General features: G+C 44.0%; 1 protein-coding gene across 2 annotated transcripts; it reads left to right on the top strand.

Annotated features, from left to right (window-relative positions):
* Nucleotides 1-491: 491 nt before the first annotated feature.
* Nucleotides 492-23973, top strand: LOC141464823 (SLAIN motif-containing protein-like). Of its 2 annotated transcripts, XM_074147946.1 has the most exons (9): nucleotides 499-616; nucleotides 3313-4028; nucleotides 10886-11022; nucleotides 13233-13382; nucleotides 17400-17540; nucleotides 19881-20198; nucleotides 20681-20818; nucleotides 20946-21264; nucleotides 22838-23973. In XM_074147946.1, exons 2-9 carry the CDS (start codon nucleotides 3331-3333, stop codon nucleotides 22899-22901), a joined length of 1965 nt encoding a protein of 654 aa, XP_074004047.1. In that variant the 5' UTR covers nucleotides 499-616; nucleotides 3313-3330; the 3' UTR covers nucleotides 22902-23973. The 2 variants fall into 2 exon arrangements, with proteins under 2 accessions (XP_074004048.1, XP_074004047.1); XM_074147947.1 differs by lacking the exon at nucleotides 13233-13382 and having other exon boundaries at nucleotides 492-616; nucleotides 22838-23951.
* Nucleotides 23974-24607: the final 634 nt, after the last annotated feature.

Raw genomic sequence — 24607 nt, 5'->3', positions numbered from 1 at the left:
ACCTTGCCCAGATTATAAATCACATAAAGGTTATCTCGAGGCTCCAAGCTGCGGTGGTGGCATGAGCAGGGCCCTCGGAGGCCGGGGTGGAGCGGGGCCCCTCAGGAGCTGCCATCTTGGGCACAGAGCGAGCCCTCGGGGCTGTCGGTGCCAGACCCGCTGCTCAGGCCAACTCAAAACCAAAGCCACATCAGAGCGCTTGTCCCTCATCACCGCAAGAAAACATCCAACGTTATCAGAAGACTCCGGAGGGTGTGTTTGGGTCCAACGCACACATTTTTGAGGAGGATGTGAGGAGAATGACGATGCCCTTATCGTCGCCTGCCGCGACCACGTCCTGAGAGGACGTTAGCGCTCACCACAGCGCTGGCAGACCACAAAATCTTTTATTTATTTTATTTCGCCTATTTCCATCGGGAGAGGGCCGGGCTCGCGCTCCCCTCAGGCTCCCGCCGCGCACGCGCAGACCCCCTCGGGCAGCGGGCGGGGGCGGGGCCCGAATGCGCGCGCGGCGGCGGCGGCGACTCCCTCCCGCCGTTCGCCAGCCGGGCTCCGGTGCTCGCCGGGGAGAGGCGGCGGCGGCGGAGCGGGCGGCGTCCATCGGCGGCCGCGGCAGGTACCGTCTGAGGGGAAGGAATGGGAGGGAAGGGGGCCGGAGCCCTCGGCTCGGCGTGCAGCGGCCGCGCCCCGTGAGGGTCGCCCCCTCCGGTCCCCTCACGGCCGCGGCCCCTCAGGCCCCTCAGAGCCCCGGGCCCCCCCCCACAGCCGCTCTCCCCACAGCACCCGGTGCCGGCTGCCGTGGAGCGGCCGCTCTCGAGCGACCCGTGAGGGTCGCCCCCTCTGGTTCCTCACAGCCCCGGCTCCTCAGGCCCCTCACAGACCCGGCCCCCCCCCCTTCAGGCCGGACCCCCCCCCACCCGCTCCCCCCCAGCACCCGGTGCCGGCTGCCGCCCTCTCCCCGCCCTCACCCTCCTCCTCCTCCTCCCCTCCGTGCCCGCGCACCGGGAGCTGTCCAGGCTGCGGGGCTCCCGGCGGGGGGTCGGGGTGGGGATCCCCCCGCCATCAGCGGGGACCGGCGGGGGGAGCCGGGGCGGGGGGCGCGGGGGAGGCCTCGGTCCGCCCCCGGCGGTGGGGAGAGCCCGTTAACCTGCCGGCAGAAACCCGGATGTCTGTTTGAAAAAGTCCAAATTATTGTCTCCGACACAGTCACGGCCTGAAATGTGCCTTTTTTTTTTTCTTTTTTTCTTTTTTTCTTCCTTCTTTTTTTCTCTCTTTTTTTTTTTTTTTTTCTGCCCATCTCACAGTGAAACCAAGTTTTGCAGATTTATATTCCCACATCCTTTTGGCTTTATTTAGCTATTTTTTTAGACTTGGTGCTTGTGGGAAAAGGCTAAACGCTTCTAATCTGTTTGTTCCCCCCCCACACCCCATCAATGAAAATGCAGTTTTTTTCTGCTCCTCTGCCTCGGGGCGGGGGAAACTGATTTTTTGGGTGAGGACTCTCACTGCCTTCCCCCTCCCGAGGGTCCTTGTGTTTTGCTTTGGCAGCAGAACTCTCAAACTCCCGCTGGCGCGTCCTCGTCGAGCCACCGAGCAAGAGCTTGGAAACATCTGCGGAAATCACCCCGGTCTTGTCACCCGGCAGGCGATGGGCTGGTTTGGTAGCAGGGAGGATGATGCAGGGAGGTTTTCCAAGTAGGTTTATGAGTAGGAATAGGATTGCTGGGTAACTATGAATTAAATTTCTTTTCCCCAAGTCAAAAAGGAGTTCAGCGATGCTGCTTCTGAGAGGCACCCTTCGGAAAGCGGTGGTTAGAGCACGCTGCAGTCTGCTCTGTTCTCTTACAGCTCTTCACGAGTGCTGTTCGTGTTCATTAATCATTCACACGTAAGCCTAAAAATTTCATCTTGCACGTAGAGGACCAAAATAAAAAAAAGCCAAGATCTGTCAAGTGAAAAAAACCCAACGCTCCCCAAACTATATTTTTAAGGAAACATACTCAGCTACTGCTGTTGCAAGTGACAGGGAGATGCTGAGGTGTGCATGGGGAGGTGTCAGTATTTAACCTTGCTTACTTTGGGTGACATTTAATTTTCCTGTTTTCCTCTGCCCGCTGGCAGTTAGGCCTTAAAAACAGGAGAAATTTTCATGCAGCAAAGGGAGGGGGGGAGAACACCTACAGCCACAAAAAAACCCGGGTTCGAGTGCAGTTGCAATGCCCGCATCAGATCTTTTCAGCTTTGAATTAGCTGTGTTATCTATCTCCCTCATCTGTCAGTCAGTTGAGCTATTTGCCCTCCTTCTGCGAAATAGAAGGGATTTATAATTTTTTCAGGAGAATCTGTTCTACTTGCTCTGTGGAACGTTGATCTTTTATTCGGGGCCTTTCAATGAAGAGTCAATTCAGAAATGAATGCCTGCATTGAAACTGAGAACTCATGTAAATCACTAGTGTAGGGAAAAACCAGTGTTTGCTGATTATTGGGTAAGTGTTGTAGAGCTGTATGTTACATGCACGGGGATTATTTGATGGTTTTGGGGAAGCCTGAGTACCTCTGCAGTTTCAAGCTGCTCTGCATGCTCTTCCTCGCTCAACACAACCGCAGGATGAAGAGAAGCACTTAGGACAGGAAAAGCAGAGAGATGGCTTCGTTTTGTGAAACTTACTGGAAGATATAATTTGTGGTGTGATAAATATTTTTTTTTTCTTATTTTTGCTATGTTTGCATCAGAGAGCTTGCCCCTCTCTTTTCAGTGGTAACAGGAAAATATGCCACTAAAGTCATTATTTTCACGTAACTGCAGTTCCTGTTGTTAGTTTTTCGTATAAGTTGATAGAGAAATGTTTTCAAGCTTTTTTCTGCTTTTCCAGGATAAACGTGGTAAGGAACAAAGGATGTTTTTACCATTTTCTTAATGCTGTCATTGTCTGACGTCAGCACCTTGCTAATTATGCTTCCTGACTTTGCTCAATCAGGGCTTTTCTCATGTATTTTGTTTGTAAACAGATGGAAACCAAACTATTGTGCATGATTAAATCAGCTTCCTTTTATACAGTCTAATTTGTAGCACAATAGTTGCACGTCCTAGCTGTTTGAAACGAGGAATTTGTGTTTGTTGCAAAGTTTCGTGCTAATTTCAGTTGCTCTTTTCCAGTAGATTTTGATTAAATTCAGTCACATTGTACCCCGGGGTAGTTTATGCTGATGAAAGTTGGAATTTTTGGTGTTTAATTCCAGTTTGCTTAAAATACCGTGCATCTTTGTGGAGGTTTTATATGTTGTTTGGTTTTTTTTTTTCCTGTCTTGCAGTGAAAGTGTGCATTCTGGATGATGGTGGTGCCTGGGAATGCCCCGGTTATCCAGCAGGATCATGCTCTGGAGCCTGACCTAGGACGAGACTCGACGGAGAGCTCTGCCATGGGCCCGGAGCCGGAGCCGGCAGCCGAGGAGGTTGGGCCGGAGCTGGAGGAGGTGCGGAAGCTGCGGGAGCTGGTGAGGAGGCTGGAGATCCAGAACCAGCACCCGAGAATGAAGAGTAGCAGGAGCGTGCTCGGGACAAACACGCAGAGCGAGCTCCATACTGGTGTGGATAACCATGACTCCGGTCTTAATGGGATGGAAATTAATAACAGCATCAATGCCATAACCGAGAAGCAGGAATTGCAAATAATGGCAGATCTGCACAACCAGTTAAGCAAAATAAGAAAAGAGGAAGGAGAGAACAACTGCTTAAGAAAAGGCAGAGATGCCCAAATGCAGTATAGCTGCAACAGTGCCACTGAGGAGTTGTCTTCTGACACGCGTGAGGTGGAAACGGAGGGCGATGGTGGCGTTAGATGTTCTTCACATACGGATACGGAGCTTATGGGAAGCGTTGTCATTGCAGGTATCAACTCCTCGGTCCCAATAAACGAACAAAATCCCAATGCCAAATGTGGAGATCTAGAAAATCTTTGGAATAGCGCCGATCTGGATGAAGTGAAAGTGTTAGAACTTGAAAATTGCAATGAAGAAGAAAATAGCTGGTAAGTATCTCGAAAGTTTAGTAATCTATGGAACTTATGCTGCTGCGGTTGGGAGTTGCTGTGTTTAGTTGTGCAATAATTTTTAAGGGTATAAAGTGATTTCTCTCCAGTGCTTTGATTTTTAGCAGCAAGAATGCAGTTCTTATTATAGGTTGCTCTTATTTTTAAGACCATTATGCCAGAGCATTATTTTTAAAAAAATATCAGTTTAACTATAAGGCTTCTCTTTCCCCCTTTCTTCCTGACACTGCTCTAGCAAGGACAGAAAGCCTTCCTTTCCCTGTTAGTTTGGTTAAGTATAATAACACATGCAGATGAATGAATAATGGAGTTTTTAAGCCTTGTACATAACTGCCAAATACTGTATTTAAATAAGAATTTTGTAAAACACAAACCAAGGCCTCAGACCATGTGGAATTCGTGGCTTTTACTTGTATCTAAGAAGACAAATCACTTCCATTTCCTGAGAACTGTTTTGTTGCAGTTTAACCTGTTTCTTTTGTTTGGAGACACGAACTGAAACAGATCAATGATGTAATCCTTAACTGACCTTTCTTTGTAGCACTCTCCATCCGCAGCCTTGTTTAGAACTCCTTTTATAAATCAGCAGATTAATTTCCCTTACCCTTCCAAAGCTGGGTAAAGTTCGGGGCTGATTCCAGCTCGTGCAGTAGCTGTGACTTGAGGCTTTACTTGGAGTTGTTAATTTTAAGACTTTGTAGGATAGCCTCGGGGATCTGCAAATTGTGGTTCAAAATAGCGTAGCTGGAGATGAATCCGGCAGCAAAGACACAGCATCGCAGAAGGGTTGCTGAACACAAAACAAGTCTTGCTCTCTAAACATTCATTAGCCATTGTAAGTGAAGGTAAAATTTGTTTATTAATGGAACGGGGCTCAATATCATAATGCCATCAGCTCACATTGAAATTTAAGCTTATATTAAAAATAGGGAAAAACATTTTTGAGATGACAAATGAGGGAAGACCAATTTTGAGCATTAGTCAGTTTTGGAAAAGGAAGGTATAAAGTTAGAAGTGTTCTTCAAAATTGACTTTCTTCTTACGTGTTCTTTTGCTGGGCATTCAGGAAATTTGCTCACACATCTCCTGCTGCAGATGGTACAAGTGACTTCTCATTTGGTTTTAGCTTCTACAGCCGGTCATGATTTTTTTTATTTTTTTTTTTTTTTTTGGCTTTGCAAGCTTCCTTTTAAAACCCAAATACTGCCTCTAAATTGATTACTGCGACTCTTTAGGGTACCTACACAGTATTTTGTGCAGATTTATTAAAAATAAATAAATAAGTAAAAATAGTTAACAAGTTGAATTTGGAAGAGGGGCTTTATTTTTATTATTTCCATGTTAATGAAAACAGCCAGTTCTATATTCGTGTGATATGAGAGATCCTTCAAACTGTATTGACTTGGTAAAGAAACCAGATGGAGTCTGAGATTTACTTGGGCAGTGAATACTGTCCAGGGCAATCGGGAGAGATTCTGCACCCAGAGGCTCAGTTTATTAACCTTTCCTTGAGTTGGTGGCTAATTAGATCATTGTTCTTTACCAGGGACCCTTCTCGCTGGGCCTTGTAGGATCTTCATGGTTTTGATAGCTCTCTTTTCTTACCAGATTTGGTTAATATGGGCTGATAGGTTAAAAAGAGGCGCCCCAAGGAGCTTAAATACAGGTGGTATTGCAGAGCTCTTGTGCAAGTTCTGTTACCATAAATTACCTTTGATCATGGTGCGTTGCTTCCCTTTGTTTTGTTTCCCTCTTGTCAAATAAAACTGGTAAAACAAGCTGGTTTTATGATGTTCCAGAGCTCTTCAGCGAGACAAAGTGGGGAACGAGTGATGTATGTACAGTCACTAGTGCCTGGCTGCGCTTATTGCCAAATATCCTAAATTCTCTTCATAAGCACGTGTCTCGCATACTGTCCGGGCAGATATTTGTGCATTCCTATTGGCAATAACCAGAAAACAGTGGTCTTTAAAAACAACAACAAAAAAACCAAACCAACCTTAACGTTACACAGATTTAGGATCAACTTTAATAAGGTGGCCTTGCTGATGAGGGGGTCAGTCCTTTTTAAAATATTATGCAGTCCTTTTTAAAATATGTCCTTTTTATGCAGTCCTTTTTAAAATATTATATATTTTAGGAAAAAACCCCGGAGCTAATATTGGAACATGTGTATCCTGTACTTTGATACTTAAGATTTTTGGCAATTTCTGGGAAATTCACAGTGACTGTTTTTTCCTGTTACTGGTGAATTGATGAATTTTAACAGCGCAGCCTTAAAGCTGAGGTTGCGATGCCTGAACTCCTGTGAAACATGAGGTACGGCGTCCCCTGCAGCAGCTGTAACTCTGTCCCTCCTTGGTGTCCGTCCCTGGACGTGCTTTCTTAGGTCGCTTTCTCAAATAGCTACTCAAAATTGTAAATATCCCAGAGACCCGATCCAGTGAGAGGCGGCTTTTGGCGCTCCTGAGCTCAGCCTGATGCTTAACTTAAGACATGTTACTGGTCACCAGTTCACTCCTTTACGCTCCGCTCCAGCGCAGTGACGAGGCTGTTGTCCCTGCAGAAGGGAAGTAACAAGATGTGCCTGGAAGAGCATTGCCTGGTTTGCCTGCCTCAGTGTTTCTCGTTCTTTGGTACTCCCCATACAGAAGAATTCAGTTGTGGTTTTCAGTGCCTTTCGTTTATTGTTCTTCCTGCAGTGATTTGTGTTCAGCCTCTTGTTAACGCATTCTCTTGCTACTTGTTTGGTGTTTTGCCAATTGTCAGTTATTTTTCCTGGTAAGACTCAGGAGAGAGAATTTTGACTTGGAATTATGAAATGATTCAAATTCCAGCCCCCTCTGAACTATAAAACATTCTTATTAATGTGTCATTGGGTGAAACAGAGAGATAAAGAAATAGCAGAAGTGAAAAGCCTTAAACTTTATCAGTAATAAATCTGAAAAAATCAACTTTCTGAAGTCTGATATCCAAAGGAGAGGAAAATGAATGCGTTACCTACTTGAAATACATGCTTTATAGAAGAATTTAGCTGCCGCCTTAGCACTTTATGGAGGTGTATCTTATGAACCTAAATTGTTCTAAACGTATTTAGCGACCTCAGGTCTCTTTCTCCTTGTGCTGATGTAGACAACTCAAATACCTGTGGCTGGGGCTGAGTGCTGTGGAAGACGTGTAATAAACCAAGCATGTGTCTTACAAGCTGACGTTCATTTCACTTTCACTTTAATTTACTAACGCCCAAGTTCTAGAGCTTCCTGCAGCCTGAGTTCTGCTCTTATGATCTATAGATTTACTAGTGCAATTATCCTACGTGATTAGGATCTTAAATTCTCAGGCAGTTCTGGCTTACACTCTTAGAACTTACCTGATGCGTTACTGAATTGTTGAAGATGCTTTTTTTTATTTTCCCAGAGCAGTGTGCAAGTTGAGGAAGTTGTCAGAGTATTTTCTAGATTCTTGGGGTTTTTTTTATTTAAAGCAGTATTTTTGAAATCAAACAACAGTGGTTGTTAATGCCCATAAATCCTCCTGTCACATTGACCCCAGAAGGAAAATAGTATTTCCAGAAGATGCTGTGCTTTTTGAGCACTGGAATGTGTCAGAATAAAGTGCAAAGAACCCCACAGATTTCTTTTTGAGTGCCTACATTCTTAACAACGGCAAAATCTCGCGTTGTGGTTGTTGCACAACTAAAACTACTTGGCTCTTCACAGAGGTGCGTTTTGTTAAATACTTTATATGGGAGAGTGAAACACAGAGAATTGTAAACAGAAACTGAAGAGGCTTTATCTAAGGGTTTCCTCACAGAAGCTGAAGAAAATCTCATTCATATTTAATAAGTTATGCAGCAAAACCCCAAGACATCACATTGAGAATATATACCCAAATGTTTACTTTCTGAATTTTGTATTAGGCCCTTGTAACTATCTAAATAACTTCTTAATTGCCATTTGCGATTTGACAAAAGGAAACATTCAAAGCCTAACCTTTTGCCATTTGAACAGCACAGGCGGCGTTGTAGGAACAGAATGCAAGGTACAGCGCTTTCCCTAATCGGGGATTTGTTAAACCCAAAAGCCTTTGGCTGACTCGTGAACTGGCAGCTCAGCGCACGCTCAATGCTGTGCCCGGGTACGTTTTTTCCAGCGCTTATTGGATTAAATTAACCTGACAAATCAAACAGCCTCAGAGGATGAAACTACCAGAATTAAAACTCTGCGTATTTTTAAACAGAGCGGAGTGAGTTTAGCTGCTCGGAAAAACCTCTTCCAGAGAAAGCCTGTTCTAGTTCAGCTGGAGAGGTGGTGCTGTACCAGCCTGGCCTTGCTTGCCACGGTGGCTAACGGGCTAACGGAGGGTGACAGTGGCTGGGGGGGGGGCTCTAGTAAAAGGGGGCTTTTGGTTCTTAATATCACGTCCAGAAAAATAGTCACTTCTGTTTGTGGGGCTGGTGCTTTTAGTTTCTCAGCTGATGGTGTGCAGTGCTCCAGGAGGACAAGCTACGCCAGTGTATTTTGGGAAGTTTGCTGGCTAAATACACTGACCCTGTCCCCAAAGCTACTTAAAAAGGAAAATAGTAAACCTGAAGCTTGGAAATCAAACCAGAATTCTCTTTTTTTGTAAGTTGCCTGTCAGTGCTCTGAAAAATTGGGTTGTGCTTACTTAATTGAGTTTAGTGAAATTATAAGTGAGACCACCTCTTGCCAAGAGACTTGTCAGCTGAAAAATGAAAGTCCTCTGGCAGACTGGAGAGGACGGGGACACCCTGGGAACAGGCAGCTCTGCCCATGTGGGAACGGCTCTAGCAATCAAACCAGTGTTCTCATTTTCAGCTGATAATTCTGGGCAGAAACACGATTAGAAGCGTGGAAGGAGCTGGGCAGAAGAACTCCTTCCCGAAGTAGAGCAGGAGTTTCTCCTTTAACCTAAAATACGTGAAGAACAGCGTGACCTGCCCTAAGGAGGCTATTGGCCTCTTTCTTTGTTTGAGGGTTTTATTGCTGCTTTTTGGGTCTGAACTGTAAAATAAATCCAGAGAGAGAGCACTTTGCTTTCTCTGTTTTATTGGATCTGAGTGGATGTAATGCTCATTTATCCATGCAGAGATGCAGCAAGATGTGCTTGTGGGGTCTTTCAGAAAAGATAACATTGCACTTTCAGGAGTGTTTGTGTTTATGTTTCTCAGTGTTTCTTTTCTCAATAGCATATTAGCTTTTGTGATTTTTTTTTTTTTTATTTGCATGTGTTTTTTGTGTAAAGCTTGGTATGAAAAAGCTTCTGTCTGAGACATGACTAAAAAGACTGAATCTCAACTCCCTGAAAAAGATGGGTCTGGCCAGGGGCAGCAGTATTATTAAGATCTGTAAAGTCAGGAGTGGTATGTCAAGAGGCAGCGGAGAATAATAATTGCCTTCCACCTGTGTCCCAGCCCCAAGAACCAGGCAATATCAAGAGTAAATAGGAGGTAAGAGCTTTGTCACATGTGGGTGGAGGTAGTTTTTCACCCTGCGCCTGTGCCTTGTGGGACTTATTGCTTATCCTTACCTGGATACAGGATCAGAGACGGGGTAATAGGTCTGATTCCGCTGTATTTTAAATATCCCAGTTGTTCATATATTTTATTTTAGCCAATTCTTGCTTTCGTGGATAGGACACCTGACGTGAGTCCCATAGTATGTTTCTATATTTCCTAAACATGAGAGGTTATCAGAAATTAATGGGATGATTAGTAGAATATCTGATGATTTATGATAGTTTTGTTGGGGAAAGGAGTATATTGTGAATGGAATGTGAGGTGTCTGTGAGGATGGGGAACTGGAGCAGAAAGGCTTGATGTGTCTCGCTGCAGGTGTGTCAAAAGTTATTGCTAGAAGAGAGAGTAGGAGGCAATTGAAGCATGGCCAGACATTCTTTGGAAGTTTAAAACCATCCTCATCATCGCTTTGTACTCAGATACTGGATTTTGCACTGAAAGAGGGGAGATTGAGATGAGATGTGGGGAAGAACTTCTTTGCTGTGAGGGTGGTGAGAGCCTGGCCCAGGTTGCCCAGAGAAGCTGTGGCTGCCCCATCCCTGGAGGGGTTCAAGGCCAGGTTGGAGGGGGCTTGGAGCAACCTGGTCTGGTGGGAGGTGTCTGGTGGGCAGGGGGTGGCACTGGATGGGCTTTAAGGTCCCTTCCCACCCAAACCATTCTGTGATTCTGTTGTCTGTGTGGGCAGATTCCATTAATGACCACACTTCTTGTTTCTGTTCCTGCTAATGATTGACTGAGCTCTCAGTGGCCTCTGCCTGAGGGTGTTCTCCAACTGACGTGCAAGAATTAAAAACTGTTTAACTTTTGTATCTACACAACACTGATTTTTCCCTCAGCATGTTGCTATTTACGTTAAAATATAGGGTACTTTTCTCTCTGTTGGGATTTTTGACTTAAAAAATGTGAATGTGAGATACGTAAGTGAAATTCCTGAGTTGCTTTTCAATCCAGCTCTTACGTGTACCCTTGGGCCTTTCCTGAGAGATGCTACTTTACACAGGATCAGTTGTAAATACTCCAAGACTATAAGGTGATTAAATCTGTCTGTAGGTAAGACTAATCCCGTATGTATATACAAAACAACGCTAGGTATATTGGAACTGTCAAAAATTTAAGCTTTGGGAGAACTTACCTAACATTACATTAAAAAGAAAACTTCAATTTTTTTCCCCTGTTTTTAATTTGAATAGCTTTTCTATTGCTTACTGTTAGGTACAGTTTAGTAAATGCTCCTTCGGTGTCTGTGTGCTCTGAGTTAATGAGCATTTTTTACTGTCTCCTTTCAATCCCTGCGAAGGCTCTATGTGTCCCCGAGAAAATCTTCTGCGGATCAGAAAACGGACTCACCTTTAAAATGGTGCCGCGAGGTGCTGGGTAATCCCAGTCCTGAGACAGAAGCCGCCTGCCGAACCCTTCTGAACAGACTCGATCAAGGTAATTAAACTCTAAGCATCGCTTCTTCCAGTGCCTTTTATTTCCACTTGGGTACTTTATGTTATTGAGAAATGTAAAGCGAAGGGGAGGTGAAGTTTGGGGTTGCCGTAGCGGGGAGCATCTGCAGAGAGAGCACTTCAGGTGTGCCCTTGGTGCCTCCTTGCACAGCCGTGGTTGGCATTGCATAAGAACCTCCCTGCTTTTAGTTTATGCTACAATATATTTTAGTGTTTTCAGCCTCTTATTTTTTTTGTTTTAAATATTTAAACATCTTTAATGTAAAAATATGTAGAGGAACAAATGTGCTTCTGGGGAGTAGGGGAGAGAATCACATGAAACTATTATTGCAGCCTCTTTCTATATGAGAAGTTCTGGTGTTGCTGAGTGGTTCTAATGGTGATTATTCATATTGTATCTTACCATTAGCATTATTACCTGGGTAAAATAGTTGTCTGATGCTCAGAGCTTACAATAACGAACCATTAAAACCTGTAAGGTGAAGAAATTGTGTCACTTGAAAACCTAGTTTTTCCTCCAGTTTTATCATCCCCTAAAAAAGCACTTCATGGTGGCTTTCAGCCGTGCTGTGTAACCACGGGGGGGACACCCCTTACTCACCCTGCCCAAAATGAAAACGCTCCGGAGGGTTCTGTTCAGTACCCGTGTACCACCGTCATCTGCAGCATTCTGGGGTTGTAAGAGCTGAATAGATGCATCGTTTACTTCATTCCAACACCGAGGAGGTTATTGTGTCTCTGCATACCTGTAGTACCTCCCCTGGAATCCCTCCGGTGCCTGTCCTACCTTTCTCTTTACAATTGCACTCCGGGTTTGCATGGAAAATGTGTGAGTCCTGGGCTGAATTGCTGATAGCCAAGGCACTGAGGGGTTTGAAGTGAATAAATAACCCTTTTTATATCATAGAGCTTTGTAGATCATCCAGCTTCCCTAGACAGGCAGCTGGGATTTTCCCTGCAGCTGGAGGGATGACTAGTTTCATTATTTTCTTGTGGCAGCTCAGCACTGCAGAGCATTGCAGAGCAGCACGTGTTGCAACCTCATCTGTCTGCAGCGTTTGAAAAAGTGAAGTTTCTGAGGGAATTAATGTTTTGGAAGTCCAGGGATGTGCTTAACTGCTGAGAACACAAGCCCCGGTTTGGTACAGAAGTTGTTGTCCACCCGGGGTTTGAATTGGCTCTTTGTCTTCTCTGGAAGTGCAATAATTGTGACTGGAGCTTGACCAGTGATCTGACCTCAGTGCTGGCAAGTCTGAGAGGCCACTGTTTTGGGTTGGGTTGGTTTTGTTTTTTTTTTTAAGTTTACATACTAACAGTGTTTTGGCACTGCTTGTAATCAGGCTTATTTTGAGTTTAGCCTTGAAATTCCTGATTTGAGATAACTGAATGTAGTTTGAGAACAAACTTCATCTACTTCTGTAAACCCTCTGTGCTTGAAAATCTGAATGAAGGTTCATTGGATTAACTCTCTGTTTTCTGTCTGAAATGTATCAGGCTTTACTTGTACTCTATCACTCCTTTATAACTAAAATAGTCTGACTTTATGTTTGTGGGGGAAATAAAAAAGAAAACTTTTTTATGTAGTGAATCTTCATTATTTTCTTAGCGTTGTAGCTGCATATTTCCAGCTTCAGTAAGCATCGATGCACTAAGTTTTGCTACCTGGCTTCTTTTTGATTGTTTCACTAACTCCTATGTGAGTCTGTGCTGATTAAATATTTCAGAATGGTTGGTTTTTGTATTAATTTGCTCTCCTTTTAATCTAAAGGCACAGCTTTTGTGATTTAATGCTGGTTTGATTCCATCATTAAAAATTCAAAATGACACATGTAAACATAAAGTTCAACAGAGTTCTTTAAAGTGAAGATGGGGTGTAGAAGTGACAGGTATTTATGAAAACAGTTATCTGAAACTTTCCGAAACGTATGGCTTCTTTAAAGCCCAGTTTGTCAGCAGTTATTCTTGGAATTCTTCAGAAGTGACAAAAGAAGTTAAAGGGGAGAGCGAGGAAGGGAACGGGCGCTGCTTTGCTTCCTGCATCGTGTAACTGACACCATCGGGATGTCTTATTTGAAGTATACCTCTTACAGTATTTAATCTTGTTTGACCTGATGTCTGTCTTTATCTTATGCTCTTTGTTTTTAAAAATAATTTGCTAACCTTTATGGCTTTTTTGTATTTTTTCCCTTCTAGCCAGTAGATGGAAAAACCTGTATTGCAGTCCATTGGCCTCACCGAGCGCCCATAATTTGAATACAGAGACAGGCTCCTGTAGCAATGCACTAAACTCTCCTGGGCATCTCAAATCGACTAACAAAGCACTACTAACCTGTGGCAGCTCAGGTATGGCATGGCAGTAGAGCAGTGAAACCTCCAGTGTTTAAAATGCAAGGAGAATTACTAATTGACACAGGGAAAAGTTGTCAAGAGATGCAAGTCCACCCGTGGGGTTTTCTTTTAATTTGGTCACTTACTCACCCAGGTTTCATCTGTTACGTGGGAGAAAACCTCCTTGCATTCTAAATGTCTTGTAGTTATTTCATGTTTTTGTTTTTATAGCTTTCTCTATATATATTTATAAGTTGTACTAATTTTAAGTGACTTAAAATAGAAAACAGCTGCTGGGGCAAAGAAAATAACTGCTCTTGAGTAATGTTACAATCTGTAGGTTTTCACTTAATAAAGTTACTTGGATTCAGTTTTCTGGCTTGAGAGTTTCTGAAGTTTCTTTTGAAAATATTGATTAATGTAGAAAACAGAAAGAAGCCTTGTGCTTTAAGGTAAGAGCTGTAGTCTCCAGGACGAGCCTTTAAATTGGCCAAGTGGGCAGCTAAACGTGAAATAACAAAAGCTTTCCATCAGACTTAATTGTGTTTGGAGTAAGATTTCCTACCTTAGAGGCAACTTCCACAAATGTCTTGTTCAAAGCCTGTGTTTGCAGGTTTGATAACGAAGCTTCTCCTAAAGGCCCTGGCCTCAAATCTGCCTTGGGCATTTAAATCAGCTGCTGCCCAAGGAGTCCCTGTGGGCTCCCTCAGGAGCTTCCTTTCTCCTTGGTGCAGTTCGTGTTCACTTTCCCACTACAAATGCTTTGCCTCTTGGCTTTATTATTAAAGGAGTCTTCCTTGATTTGTTTGGTTTTTGTGGAAATTGCTATATCCTAATACGCATGTTTAAAAACATAAAGCATGTCTAACAGTTTCTGGCTTGAAACTTGAAGTTAAATGAACCCTTTTATTTTTTTAAGAAAGAAAAAGGGTTGCCTGTGGATATTTTCCCAGTGCAGGTGTGCTTGTGAGATCTGCTGGTTTTCTGCTGTAAACAGAAATTAACACTTATCTCTGTTTTGCAAACAAAAGGAGGTATGTAGGACTGATTGGTTTTTGCAAGCTGAATTCTGCAGGGGGAAAATCTCTAAAGCAATTTCTTGGTTTTACTATGAGGCTGGTGGGCAATTCAGGTGGCTCACCACCTTTTCACACGGGAGCGGTGACTGAGGTGTAAAACCAAAGTGGCCGGGCAAGTTCTGGACCTCTTGGTTCACTCTGCAAATCTGCTGAGGCCGTCAAGGGAAGCGAATAAAATGCCAGGTCAGTGTAGGATTATACGTGAGAGTTCACTCAGCTGTTGGTGGCTCTTCCCTTGTGACTCGTGTGAGTGCTAACGTGAGTTTAAAGTTCACTGTCAAGTTGATTGACTTGAATCTAATGTTATTTCTAAGAAAAACGGAGCTTCGCTATAGTTCAAATGAAAAATATTTAACAGTAACTTCCCTTAAAATCTAAACAAAACCCCTTTTACAGAATCCAGATGTGGTATATTTTGAAGTTTCTGTCATGAAAACCAGAACGAGTTCATCTTGGCAGTGTTGAACCACAACGGTTTTTACTGAGGAAAGGATGTAAATGTTTTTCTTCCCCTCCTTGACTGTTTTTAAACAGACCCGCAATTTGAAACGCAACGACCAAACTGAACACACACATTGAACTGGGAACTTTGCTTTTTAAAAAGCTGTATTCAAGATACAGCTGCATTAAAAATACAGCTTTTAGTGTTAGAGAAGGTGTTAGTTACAGCAGGAAACCTCTGCTTCTTCATTATACTGCATCCTGCAGGTGCAATCCCTACTCTTACATTGGCTTTATTTATTTCAACTGCTTCCAACGTCTTCTCCTGACACCAGAAGGGAAGAAGTGGGACTTTTTACCCAGCCCTGCAGTCCTGGAGCTGGAGTGGCTTGAGATGGAGTGTGTATTTGTGTAACACACACAAACTCCTGACACTACAGTCCCGCTTCTCTCACTGTGCTGTGTCAGCATCTTGGGACTGGAACAACTTTGTGCTTTCTCAGATGAGAATTTGAGACTTATTGGTACAAAGCACTTTGCTCGATGTCCGTGTAAGAAACTTGTTTTACACCTGCACTTCAAACTTGTGTTTTCTGTGTCATCAGTCACTGCTCTTCAAAACTGGTTGAAGAAATAACGGTGGGAACCTGCTGCTTTTTCCTGCCTGGTTGGAATTAACCATTGTTGGAAAGGGTTGCCCAGCAATGGGGTTTTTGTTTTTGCCGAGAACAGGCAAAATGTTTATTTCTGATGTCGTTGTTGAGAATTATTCCGTAGGTGAACAGCCTTCAAGACTTTGTAGAATGCAGCAAGCAAAATGCCTGAGCTAAAGTAAAAGTTAGTGGTGAATGACATCACGGCAATGCTTTGGAGGCTGATTTATATTCTTGATTTGTTGGCCGGTGTGCTACAGCTACTTGTTGCTTTTTATTTAAGTGATGATCTGGAATCCCTGCTGAGCAGGATTTGTGTTTGTTAAGCCTGCTCTAGCTGTGAGTGGTGTTAAGTGTTCTCGAGCTCTTGTGTATCTACTGGCTTTGTCTGATCTTCTGTCAGACTGTGGCTTTTAATTTTCTTTTTTGGTGGGTCTAAATCTATATACTACTAATTGCAATCCTTGGAATTACTTTAAGGTAACGATGTACTCTCTCCTGAAATAGCTTTGTATGTTATATGGTCGTAAATGGTTAATTATGCTAGGAGGATGTGATGGTATTTTGTAACATGAAGATAGATAAGCGTGTTTGCCGTGCAGAGGTTCCACATTCACTAATCCTTCTGTGTTTCCAAAAATTTTTCAAGCAATGGGGTTTTTGGTTTTGTTTGGGTGTTTGGTTTGGTTTTTTTTTTTTTTTTGGCTGTGTGGTTTTGGTTTTTTTTGATTTTTTTTTTTTTTTTTTAATACAAAGCAGTATGGTAGTTATATGATAGGAAAAGGAGATGCTCAGCATTGCGTGCTGCCTCTCAGAGGTGCTACCCTCAGCCAAAATGAAGGTTGGTGGAGTGGTACCAAGATTCTCCCATTGTTGCCTGCATCTGCCTCCCCCTGCAGATGGAGATCCGCTCGCTGCAAGGTGATGCTCAGCCTCCTGCAGCAAGGCTAACCCCGGGTGCCAGGGAGAGGGAGACCAAAGGCAGCTGTGACACCACATGTCTTGGGGGGGGCACTTAAGGCCTCCCACATTTAAACGACAGGTACCAGTATAGCCCCAGAGCCACACGGCTTGTTCTCTGTTTCAGTGGCAAGTAGGAGTACTCATGCCATGGAAAATACTGACTTGCTTTACTTAAGAAAAAGTACTAACAGGTAAAAGTTTGCACTTAGTGACGATTATTATGATATTATTATTATTCAAAAGGAGAATTATTTGTTCCTAATGCCTGACGTAGGGGTAAACTTCCCTGGTGGAAAGATCCTTCCAGTTTGTTTTTTGTGACCTGCTGTATGAGCAAGCTGTGTCCTTCTCTGGGAGAGAGTGTTTGGTTTATGATGAGAGGGGAAAAAAAAAAGTGGATAAAGCTCAGGAATGGGGAGGAGGTTTCTAGTGCAAACCCTACTTTGCATAAGCAGATTGTGTGGCTGATTTTTGTGGTTCTTTACTCGTAAAGCCATTTGGATCCTTCTACTCCTCTGCTCACCAGCACCCTACAAGCACTTTGTGTAACTTTGGTGCTTAATATCTAGGCCAAGAGTTACCCCTATATCAAACTAGGCAGAAATAACACTGATCTTTAAAACTATGTTTTTAAGCTCAAAATTAGCAGGCATCCCTTTGCCACCTTCTGGACAGCAATCCACAATTTTCTCCCTGCACAAAAAGACCCTCTGCCTCCTGAAAACTGCAGGTTAAAATACTGACCATCATGTTCTCAAGTAATTTCTAACTTCTTAATTATTTCTAGCAACCATACCTCAACAACTGATTTTATTACTAGAATAAATACTCTGCTGCTCATTCTTGGGTTGTTGTGGATGTCTGAATGGTTTTTATGTTCCTCTTCCCTCCCGAAGGTTACCTGAGCATGCATTCTGCGCTGAGCTCCCAGTCATCGGTGGACAGTGAACTCAGTACCTCCGACGATTCCATCTCCATGGGCTATAAACTCCAGGACCTGACGGATGTCCAGGTGATGGCACGCCTTCAGGAAGAAAGTACGTGACACCCATCTCCTTTGTGTGACGGTTTGTGAATTGTAGAGAAATGTAGATGGATTCCAACCGCTCTTCTCTTCCCCCTTTCCCCAACAGGAAAAGAATTCAATAGATATTAGAAATGTTTGTGATTTGCAGGGGCTTCCTTTAAAAATCTGCAGACCCAAGCAGTTGTGTAACGTTCTCCAGGTTACACCTCTTAAAGCAGAGGATCGCCTTGAAAGTGTTATCCAAAACCCCACTTTGTTAAATATGTAAGCGCACCTTAATACTCAGAAATACTTTGTCGCAGATTGTCTCTGAAGTACAGATGAAGTTCTTTCATGACCGTGGCACTTCAGTCAGCAGCAGCTCACAGTTGCCCGTCTGTTACTGGCCCCTTGGGCAAACACAAGCAGCTGTGTGACTGCGCTGTATGGGTTTGGGGAACTGATCCAGCTGAAAAAATAACCCAGCAACATTTTTTGCTTGTAAATTTTTCTTCTTCTGAGCAGGTGGCCTAGCTGCAGCCTGAAATTCACATCAGAAGCTGTCTAGAGGCTGCATTTTACAAGCTGTTTATTTCTGAGAAGGTGCAAGCAGTATTTCAAGATTACTAAAACTGAAAGAGCTGAAGTTACAATTTCACTTTTGCTCTGGTAAAGTGCTCTGCAAATTTAATTTAAGCATAAAACATTTGTGTCCCTGCATGTGGGGACTTCAAGGCCCTGATCCAGTTCCTATTAAATCATTGGTAAACTTTCTCTTGACTCCATTGTGACTCGGACGAGGTCCTAATTGAAGATCAAGGTGGAACAAAGTGGTTGGATCTGTTGGTCTGTGCAAACTGATCATTAATTTGATTTACAGGAAATAGAGAATGAGGTTCTCTGTTTTTCTTTGGGAGAACATTTACTTACTTTTAGTACCGCGCCTTTATAAATTTAAAAAATATTATGATCTAGGGATTGGAATATGAGACCAAAAAGAGGAGAAAACATAAGATCTACAAGTCTCTCTACAACTACCTGAAAGGAGGCTGTAGAGAGGCGGGGGTCGGTCTCTTCTCCCAAGTTACAGATGATAGGACAAGGGGTAATGGCCTCAAGTTACGCCAGGGGAAGTTCAGGTTAGATATTAGGAAATATTTCTTTACTGAAAGGGTTATCAGGCATTGGAATGGGCTGCCCAGGGAGGTGGTTGAGGCACCATCCCTGGAGGTATTCAAGAGAGGAGTTGACATAGTGCTTGGGAATATGGATTAGTGTTGGGTGGTGTGGTGGGGTGTGTGTGTGTGGTTTGTTGTTTTTGTTTTGGTTTTGGTTTTTTTGTTTGTTTTTTTGTTGTTTTTTTGTTTGTTTGTTTGTTTTTTTTTCATTGGTTGGACTAGATGATCTTAAAAGGTCCCTTCCAACCTAGGTGATTCTGTGATTCTGTGATCTTGTTATCACTATTACACCTGAGCACAGTCGAGGAAAGGTTAATATTATTAAAGTGAACAAAGCCAATAACAACCTTTTTTTTTTCTAAACTTGAATATTTTGTTATGCTTTGTGATCACTTAAAAAAAAAAAGTCAAGGAAATGCTGTCACATTACAAAATTTCCGGTGAAATACGAGAAGGGCTTCATCCTCAGAATGATGGAAGCTTTTCATACTTGCATTGTGAAGGGAGAAGAGTGGGGGACGTTTGCTTTTTTTTTTTTTAATCCCTGCAGTGAAGGGACTGCGCTGAGAAGAGAGTTTTTCAGAACTTTAGTTGAGGCCTTTCTCAAAAGCCCCTTCAACCAGTTTAATAAATTAGTTCTTAGTAAGAAGTTGCTTGGATTTTTTTAGGCAAGAAGACTTAACTAAAGGCCTAAGTTCGGGGAGGACCTGTAAATAAACCAGACAGATGCGCTGTAGATGTCAATAAAAACCAGCTGGTTTTTCACTTGGAGGCAGAAATTCAAATCTTCGTTTCAAGCTGTTGAAATGCTGGTGGGTGTGTAATTAATTGAACTAAAAAATTCCTACTGTAAATTGGACTCCTGTACCTAGCTCACCTAACAAAGCTTGCACGGCAATGCAGAGTCCACAGTCACAGCTCCTTCTGTATGGGACGTGAGTAGTAATTCAGGTCAATTGGAATATTAACTCTTTGCTCTAATTAAACAGTGCTGATGTGGGTGACACTGTTCCAGTTTAGAGATTCCATAAGCTGTGAGTGTCTTCAGTAAAGAGAGTTATTAACTTTACTCTTCGTCCAAGGCGAAATGAATTGCTGATAAAACCATTGCTTCTGGATTTGTGTTGCAAGTGGGTAAGGAATTTCTGTTTCCAAGTAGAATGACTCTGAGCCATGTCACCCTCTGTCCCCAGGCCTCCGTCAGGACTGCGCCTCCAGCTCTGCTTCGGTGTCACGTCGCAGTTCCAGTGCCTCCCTTCACTCACTGCGACGAGGGACCTACAGCGACCAGGAGTTCGACACCTACAGCCTGGAGGACGAGGATGACTACGACTGCTCCCTGTCGTACCGCAGCGCTCACAGATACTCGCCGTCCCCGCTCAGTTCCCCCCGATGTCAGTCCCCTTCTTCCACTGCTGATTACAGCAGGTCATCCACATCCCGCATCCGTCCCCCCAGGAGATCGGTGCAAAGCCCTATGCAAGACCGGCTCAAGTATGTGAACAGCGAAGGTGAGCTAGTTGTGAGCTTTTGGTAGAAGTCAATGGAAAGAATTGTCATGGAATAGAGTCACAGAATGGTTTGGGTTGGAAGGGACCTTAAAGCCCCCCCAGTGCCACCCCCTGCCCTGGGCAGGGACACCTCCCACCAGACCAGGTTGCTCCAAGCCCCCTCCAACCTGGCCTTGAACCCCTCCAGGGATGGGGCAGCCACAGCTTCTCTGGGCAACCTGGGCCAGGCTCTCACCACCCTCACAGCAAAGAAGTTCTTCCCCAGATCTCATCTCAATCTCCCCTCTTCCAGTGTCAAACCCTTCCCCCTCCTCCTATTGCTACATGCCATTGCAAAAACCGCTGTTATTTAATAGAAGCTAAGAATTAGTTACACCCTGTCTACCTTTAAGCGCCTGTGTTTTTCAAGAGCTGGTGTATATCGTTACACATCTCCATTGCTACCAGAATCAGCAAATAAGAGACTTTGCTCTTGATTTCAGAGGAGATGCGCCACAGCATGCCCAACCTGGCCAGGACCAGCCTTCGAGCTCTGGAGTCCGTACGGAGCAGTCGGAGCTTGGAGTCTGATCTGCAGGTGCCGAACAGTCGAATTCCACGGACTCAGCAACGCTCAGGAGGTCAGTGTGTGTCCCCTACACGCACCGCTGTAGGTGATTTCCTTTCCAAGGCCCTTAAAAGGCCCAGTATCCTGAAGTGTTCTTAAAATCCTGTTGCCAACTCTTTCCTTTGTTATTCCATTTCTAGGTCTGGCTCCCAGTAAGCTCAGGTATCCCTCCAGTGCTGGCCAGTCTCCCTTAACCGTGCGACAACCACTGAAAGCAGGGTCATGCACAAACTCTCTGTTAACACCCAGGCAGCCGGTCAAAGCCTGCACTTACACAAACCCCGTGAGTGGAGTCCGAAAACCACAAGCATCTTCCCTCGGTACCGGCTCTTCCAGCAGCAGTTGCGCTGCCAGGGGCAGTAACATGGTCACTGTGGCAAAAAATCCACCCATTAAAGCACGTGCATCTCTTGGAGGAATCTCGGTGCCCAAGAGCAAGCCGATGCCACCATCCAAGAGGTAGGTGTGGGACAGATTTGAGTGTCTGCCTTGATGTCAGACTAGAAACAATTTTTATACAGTTATATTCATCTCCGGTTTTAAAATATGACATGAGTATAGAGTTGGGTCAGAGCTACTGGTTAACTTTCAGGTTTTTACCCTGAAAGAAGGGATAGTGTTTAGCTGGAAGATTCCTGGACGTTGAATACTTTGCCCCCAGCCAAGGAGCAAAGGGTTGCAATTCCTTTAAAACCCACTAAAATTAAATTCTGTGAGTGTGTGGGAACCGGCAGGCTGGGGCTCGGCAGCTTCTGGGTGAGATCCCCCTTTTAACCATGTAATCTGTGACCAAACCACTCAATAGTTCAGTATTCCATCTGTTTAGAAAAATAAGTGCTTTTTTAAAACAAAACTAATTATCCAGGGAAATGAAGAGGCATAAGCTCAAACTTATTTCTGTAAGAAACGAACGTTAGGGCACATGTTCATTGGGTGCATACATCCGTTCTCTGGAACGGGAAAAACTCTTCCAAAGGACTAATAAACCCTCTTTACTATTAATACGATCTTCCCAGATGACCTGCTGTGGTGCCTCTGTAACTTTGCTACTGGTAAAATAAGTTTGGTGGTTTTTTTTCCTTCCTTAGTCTTTCGTTAGGACTCCGGGTGGGTGTTGTCTGGGGCCTAAGGAGTTTTTAAAGGGTTTGAAAAGTAGGACAAAGCAATAAGTACTTGTAGATTTTTAATGTCCTCTTGTAGCTTCAATAAATTGAACTGTATCTACTTTAAAAAAAAAAAAACTCAAAAGTGTATTTTTAAACTCTTAATTTTAGTAGTACTCTCCATACAGCCTGATGATTTTTCATGTGTTTAGTCACACTTGCAGAGAAGATGATTTCTCTTGGATTTAGTCCTGGGAAAACCCCACAACAGTGTTAATAACTTACAGAGCAGGATAAATATGTCCCTGTTTAAGTACCCAGTGACAGTCACTTAATTTCTCTAAACTGCCCAAAATTGCTGGTGCGTGGGACATGTGAGCTGTGGAGGTGTGACTGCAGCAGTTGTCCCAAGCCAGGCAGATGTTGAGATTGTCTAAAGCCAGATGTTGCAGAAGCCCAGTGTGAACTAAAGCCTCAGACAAGGAAAGGAGGCTGAGGGGAGACCTTCTCACTCTCTCCAACTCCCTGAAAGGAGGGGGTAGCCAGGGGGGGGTCGGTCTCTTCTCCCAAGGAACAGGCGATGGGACAAGAGGAAACGGCCTCAAGTTGCGCCAGGGAAGGTTTAGGATGGATATTAGGAGAAATTTCTTCATGGAAAGGGCTGTCAAGCCTCGGAAGAGGCTGCCCAGGGCAGTGGTGGAGGCACCATCCCTGGAGGGATTTAAAAGCCGGACAGACGTGGTGCTGAGGGACATGGGTCAGTGGTGACTTGTCAGTGTTGGGTTGATGGTTGGATTCAATGATCTGAAAGGTCCCTTCCATCCAAACCGATTCGGTGATTCCTGTGTACATTGACAGTTTACTGAGGACTTTGCTGCTTTTAGCTCTCAGTGACTTTCTTTTTTTTTTTTTTCTATCTTTCAACCCAGATTCCTTCAATCGGCACAGGCTCAGGCTGCTGAGGACGATTCCTGGAAGGATGGGTGTTACTGACAACCCAACCGACTGCCAAACCACCTGAAGCAGACCCCCAGCTGGCTGGGCGGTACTGGGAACTGGAGCTGGAGAGCCCCATCGCGCTGCAGACTGGTGTACATAGTTCCTCTCTTGAATTCAAACTGCCCTCACCTTCCCCGCTCCTGCCACAGCCCGACCTCTCCGCAGTGCAACAGCCACCCACTTTACCGGTTCCTCTCCTCAAAACGTCACTGAAATGAGCCTTCGTGTCAAGACCGAAAATAGCCTTATTTCATACAAACCTCTGCTCACAGCCCTTTGGAAGCTTTGGCACAAAAAAACCCAAACTTTTTAAGTGACCTGTTCCTGAGGATGCTTGCGGAAGAAGGCTGCTGTTGTCCTGTGTGTGCCCAAGGGCGGCTTTGGGGTGTCACACAGCAGGGGCTGGGGGAGCCTAGAAATAGTTCCATAGATGGTAGAAATAAGACTTTTTAAATTCAACCTGACCTACTCTAATATTTGTCTGAAACTCAACTGTTTGGTTTTGGTTTGTTTGTTTTGGTTTTTTTTTTTACTTCTGTATAGAATGTATTTCTGCTACTTTTTATTGTTTGTTCTAGAAGAGGAAGCAGGTTTTTATAACTGTCGTACACTTCAAGCCGTCGTATCCAAGTGTGTGTCACGGTTCACAGGTGAAGGAGCGGTACACAATATTTGTGTGGGTTTGGGACCAGGCAGGGACAGGGACCACTACTGAAAAACTGCTGTTTATCAGCATCTTCATATCTCCCATGAGGAAGTTTACAAACACCAGTTAAAAGTCAACTTTTTAACAGTAACCCTCCCTGATTTGACTTGAAGTGTTTCCCCTGGATCTCTTTTCAGGTAGCCCCAAACTGCCCTCGTTTTTGTAGAAGTTTTCTACTGCCTCTTCAGCCACGAAGGATTCTGTCTCAGGGTCCTTCTCCTCAGCAAGTGCTGGATGCTACGAATACACTCCGAGTACAGGAACCATGCACTGATAGCAATGTTCTCCTGCCATCAATGTGATTTTGATAGTGTAGTTTAATAAAATGTTCTGGTGCTGAAATAGATCTGCTTTTATTTGAACCGTGAGCCTGACTTGTGAGTGGTTTTTGTGCTGGGAACGAGGCTTTTCAGGACCTGACCCTGCACAGGTCACCAGGGCTCCAGAGGAAGTCTCTTATGATGGAAATATTGATATTTACCTTCTAATCTCCTGGGGTTTCATAAGAATGAAAGAATAAGAAATAACTTAGTTCACATCTTTTCTAGGAGAACATCCGCAAGTGGCCTAAGCGGAATGAAATATGGAAAATGCCACTTGCCACTAGGAAGGATCTCTTCACAGCAGAGTTCACTCATTGCATCAAGTTTGCTTTAGAAAGGAGAAAAAAAGAGGACGAGGCAGTTGGGATCAAGGTGCTGTTTCAGAGGAGCTCATATGTATGTTCCTGGATCACCCCATCATTGCACATCGAGGATGGTGCCAGCGCAGGACTATGTGAGTCTGACTCTTCTCAGCCCCCGGTGCAGGAGAAGCCACCCCACAACAGCAGCTGTGACACCAAGGCTGGGTTTGTCACCTCCAGCAGCTGTAAGGTAATAACTGAAAGGCAGCAGGGGTTTCTTTTCTCACGTTCCATTTGCTCAGTCTAATGAATTTCAGTGTTTTACTATAAACTTCTTCAGATACCACTGTGTACCATTATTTCCCAGAA

This window comes from Numenius arquata, chromosome 5, assembly GCF_964106895.1.
Source record: "Numenius arquata chromosome 5, bNumArq3.hap1.1, whole genome shotgun sequence".
In the NCBI taxonomy this organism is placed as follows: Eukaryota; Metazoa; Chordata; class Aves; order Charadriiformes; family Scolopacidae; genus Numenius; species Numenius arquata.
This window is presented reverse-complemented; position numbering and strand designations above follow the sequence as displayed.